This window comes from Magnolia sinica, chromosome 1, assembly GCF_029962835.1.
Source record: "Magnolia sinica isolate HGM2019 chromosome 1, MsV1, whole genome shotgun sequence".
Lineage (NCBI taxonomy): Eukaryota > Viridiplantae > Streptophyta > Magnoliopsida > Magnoliales > Magnoliaceae > Magnolia > Magnolia sinica.
In genome coordinates, this window is record NC_080573.1 from 120375191 (window position 1) to 120380353 (window position 5163).

A 5163-nucleotide genomic window follows, 5' to 3' on the forward strand; every position below is an offset into this window, starting at 1 on the left:
GGTGTAGCTGAACCATGTGAGCCTAAAATGTAGAGTTACTCGGGGAAGGCAGATCCCCTTGATGGCTTCCAAGTGGAATATGAGTGGCCACAAGAATCCACCATATCTACATGTCTAATTCACAATGACTTCATTTTGTGAGATAGCTACGTGGACGGCGCATGCTAGGGCGAGCATCAGCACACATGAATGTGTGGCGAATCGGTGCAATTGGGTCGTGTTATTAACTCCCCATAGCTATAGATTTTTGCATCAATGAGCTAATTAAAATCATGGCACATGGTGGTTTAATTATCAACATTTTCTCATTGCAATTTGGAAAATTAGAAGAAAAGAAGAAAAAAAAAAAAAAAAAAAAAGGATTCTAGGGCGAGCATTGGCACACATGAACGTGTGGCGAATCGGTGCACTTGGGTTGTGTTATTAACTCTCCATAACTATAGATTTTTTGCGTCAATGAGCTAATTAAAATAATGGCACGTGGTGGTTTATTAATGTTTCTCATTGTAATTTGGAAAATAGAAGAAAAGAAGAAGAAAAAAGGATTCTAGTAGCATGAAGATATAAGAAAGGAATAGTTTGATATTTTAGTAGAGTGTGATAGATGATACACAGGTGGTTATAATTGTGGCATATAACTGATTTAAAATAAACTATACAAATTGTGAACCAAAAAGTATTCTTATTTTATTATTGAAATATTAGACTCTTGGACATTTATTAAATGGCTAGAAATTAAAAAATAAAAAATAAAAATCCAATGTTCTTATTTTAGAAAACAAGTGTTCAGGAATCAAAGGATAGGATTCTTCAAGCAACTTGATTTTTATACTGTTAAGTTAATGAGAGTGGGTTCCACTTTAATTGGGTAATTTTGAGTTAATATATGCCACATACTATTTCTACCAGCCAGAGTATCAAATGACTCTAGCAGAACAAATACTAGTAACTGCTTTAATTGCATGCATTTCCTTTGATGTGTGCCGTTTGGCTGATGAGATTTAGATGCACAAAGTCGATCTTGTTAAGTATTCATATTTTAAATGAGCCGGATTTTCTTTGAATTTGTGCCACCAGATTTTCTTTTTAAGTATCCTTATTTTAAATACAAGTGCAATCTCCTTGATTAGTGGACCCATATTAGTTTTTTTGGTAGAAAGATGAGAGATGTTGACAATGTACACTAACTAATAAATGGCTCACATCTCTAACATGCACGCCATCCAATTTGAGAACCAAGCATGGTATGGTACAGTGATGTTAGGCCCAGCATTCTATCAAAATCAATAAAGATGGTCAAAATTCAGATGTGAAATATTTGTGTGTATGTATTCGCATACACTCTCTCCCAAGAACATGTTCCAAAAGAGAAGTTTGCTAATTCCATACATCTATAAGAATCTCTCACATTCCCACTGGGATGCATGAGATCTGAACTTGCCATCAGGGGAGGCCATTTCAGCCCTTAAAGTGGGCCACAACATATGAAAACAATAAAAAATAAAAAATAAAAACTCACCATCAATTCACTTTGTACATTGTGACTCACATGAAGAAAGAAACTGAGTGAACTTTTATGTAGAAGATCAAACCTTTATTTTTCAAAATTATGGAATGCTCAGATCAAACACAAGTATTTCATACTTGGATGTACAGAGTCCCACACGCGTGTGGAATTAGCTATCTCTACAAAAGAAGCATAGCAACTTTTTCTTATTTTAATTTAATCTGATTTTCTGTCTGAGAATCCTTGCCAAATTCCTTTTTCTCTTTTTTTCTTTTTTAGATTATTGGGATTCCTTTCTCCAAAGGAGGTAAGGTGATCACTAATCACCAAAAGAAGAATAACAAAACGGCCCTCCACAGAAAACCTTGATTCCCGACTATAAAAACCAGTCCAAACCACACTCCAAAGCGTCCAAACACAACACCTCTTCGACTCTATCTTTCACCCCTTCGTTTCTTCCTTCCGTTTCCTTAAGGTAAGCTCCCAACACACCTTCTTCAATCACTTCTCCATGTCTATTGATTTGTAGTTGAAAGTTATAGTGACCCTTTTCGGGTGAGTGATAGCCGTTGGATCTAAATGGCCACACGTGTTTCCAATTAAGCTAATGCACATGCCACCACATATGCCAGCGTGGTATACGTGTACAATATCCAAGCCATCCATCAGTAAGAGTATGTTGTGGCCCACTTGAAGAGAGAAATTGTTCTGTCTTTTTAAGGTAGACAACTAAGTATTATTTCCAACCTTCCCGGAGCTTAGATATTACACACAAGTGTTTTATATTTGCATGCGTGTCACGTGTGGATGTATAGACCTCTATACTCACGCGTGTGGAATTAAAAAACCTCTATTATAGAAGCATAGGATACGGTGAGATTGTAACGTTTCCTCGCATGGTATATCAAGCAAAGCGGCGGTCACTTGTCCACCGTACACGTGGCATAGATGTATGGCAATCCGAAATGTGTCCCAATGTTGGATGGAGCATGTCAAATCACACTGAGGGAACAATAGAAACCATTGAATTTAGACTACCTGCTATATTTTCTTTGATAGATACCAATTGGATGGTTAGGATTGCCTGATCAGCATGATTTTCAACCTTTGATCCATCCATATTGTGCCCCACAATTTGGATGGTCTGGATACCGTGATGTGTGCCACACTTAAGGATGGTGGCCCACCACTATTTTGAAAATGTTGGTAGTTGACTGCTCGGGTCCACTACCTCGACGTGTCCATGTGGGGCAATGTGGCTGACGTGGCTGGGCAGTCAGATAATCCAATCTGTCTGTCTTCTGGGTCATAAGGTTGATGGGCCACCCATGAATGCCACACCAACTGGGGAATCCTAGACACACGATTTTTCCCTATGGAAAACATAGACCGTTGCTGATTTTTTGTGTCCTATGGATTCATTTGAAGGTAGTGACCCTCTGAGCAAGATTGTCATTGCCCATCTACTGCAGGGCCCATCAGATGAACGGCTGCGATCATCGGTCCAGACAGTCATGTGGGCCCTATCATGGATTGGCCAATCAAGCATCTATGAAGCCAGAATACCACCATAGAAGAAACACTGATATCATGTGGTCCATTGATTATTTTTATTTTTTTAAATGGTCAGTTTGAGAAAGATGAGCATGAAGCCAGGAGATTGGAAGTGCAAATCATGCCAGCACTTGAATTTCAGCCGTAGGGATTTGTGCCAGCGATGCAGCTGGCCTAGACCAGACCATGGAAATCTTGGTGGTAGGGATGGATGCGGCTTCAACGGTCCGGATGTGCGGGTCGGTGATTGGTACTGCCTGGCCAGTAACTGTGGAGCCCACAACTTCGCCAGCCGATTAAACTGCTTCAAATGTGGAGCTTTGAAGGATGATTCGGATGGCACCTATAATGCAGGCTATTACGGGTCCACCAGCGGCGGCCATGTGTGGAAATCGGGCGATTGGATGTGCACCAGGTAATTTTTCGGCCCACTAAATAAACGGTTCTTATGCATACACGTCCACCCGCAGTTAATAGTATGATACACCATGGTGTTTGTTGGTTGGATATATACACACTTTCATGCACGAGCTAAAATTTGGTAGTGACTCATCTTCTTCAAGTGGCATTGATGTACAGTTATTGACGGAGCATATTTTTAGAATCACATTGATTAATTAATCTTGACCATCCATTAATGGCCATGAATGGATGGTTAAGAGTAAAATAATGAGTGGTCCAGATTCAGAAGGAAAATCATGTAGATAATATTATCTTCTCAGTGCAATTTTTAGGTTATGATCCATCCGCAGTTGGTTCAGTGGTTTGAACGGTCTGGATTGCTGTACAACTATACCATTTGATGCTCTAGTAGAATGCGATGGGTTGATGCACATGCACTAAGACATTGTACACTTGCCATACAATTAACTCAATTAAACCGTCCACAATTTGGGTGGACCATGAACCAAAACTTATATACTAACTCCACTGCCTAAATAGCCAATTGATGGACATTTAATGAACGGTTGAGATGAAAATAACCAATGGTCTGAATTCAGCAAGCATGCAATAACCAGAGTTAAGATTGATCAACGTTCTTGGTTTTGATGATGGCCCATCTAAGTGGTGCCCCCATTTCAGATGGTTTATTTTGAGTTAGCATATATGACGTTTACAATTTTTTGAGTACATGTGTATCAACCGTCAACCTATGCCAGAGTATCAAATATCTCCCCTTGATTCTAAGTTTCTAACCTTATTATTTCATGTGTATTTTTAAAGGAATGGATGCAACGAGCACAACTTCGCAAGCAGGATGGAATGCTACAAATGCAATGCACCCAGGGGCTCTGCCACCTAATCTTCACATACAACCTTGGCTTTCGTTTTTGAGTACAAGCTCTACCTTTTCCTATTATAGACCTGAAATGTTCCTTTCTTCTTCTTTTTTCTTCCATTTTCTCAATGGGGGAATGATAACATACTGTTCAAATGATGGTTGTATCCTTATAGCATGCATGGCTTCAATTGCAGGCACTGCAGTACAAGCACAAAGCTGAGGAGATCATATCATATGATAGTATTCCCAAGTTACTTCTTTTTGGACTCCTAAAGTGGGCCATGGTTGAAGACCCATCTTCCACATGGGGCCCATTTCTTCTTTTTCATATCTATGTAGCTGTATCATGCATGCTTGAGATGCATGGTATCTTTCACAAAAGCTAATGAAAGTTATTTCTCTTTTCTATTAGTAAAGATATCATATTCTATTATATTGTCTTGAAAAATGTTTGAATTTGAGTTTGAAATTACTTCCTATGCTGGTTGGCCAAGTGATGCTGGTACATCTTCACATTGGGGCAGGGTGGACCACGAGGTGGGGCCCGTAAGATGCAGAAGGGCCACAGGGTGGATCCCATTATGGAACTTGTGAGATGGGGGTAGCTCATGGGGAGATCTTGGTTGGTTTTCCTAGAGGATGTAGATAAAAAAGGATATTATGGAGCTTTCCCAACTGCTCTGAAACTTTTAGTGCATTGACCGATACTCCCTACATTAAGTGGTATCAGAGGAGGAGACTAGTGTTTGAAACTCCTTACCAGTGTAGGTGGATGATGCAGGTGCATTCCACATTAGGGGTATCAAGTATCATACTCTGC

At 39.6% G+C, this 5163-nt stretch overlaps 1 protein-coding gene across 1 annotated transcript; it reads left to right on the plus strand.

Moving 5' to 3' along the window:
• The first annotated feature begins 1830 nt into the window (after window positions 1–1830).
• On the plus strand, window positions 1831–4776 carry LOC131216855 (putative RNA-binding protein involved in heterochromatin assembly). Its single transcript, XM_058211475.1, has 4 exons — window positions 1831–1982; window positions 3138–3476; window positions 4286–4396; window positions 4538–4776. The coding sequence occupies exons 2-3, from the start codon at window positions 3148–3150 to the stop codon at window positions 4362–4364; spliced, it is 408 nt and encodes a 135-aa protein (XP_058067458.1). The 5' UTR covers window positions 1831–1982; window positions 3138–3147; the 3' UTR covers window positions 4365–4396; window positions 4538–4776.
• Window positions 4777–5163: the final 387 nt, after the last annotated feature.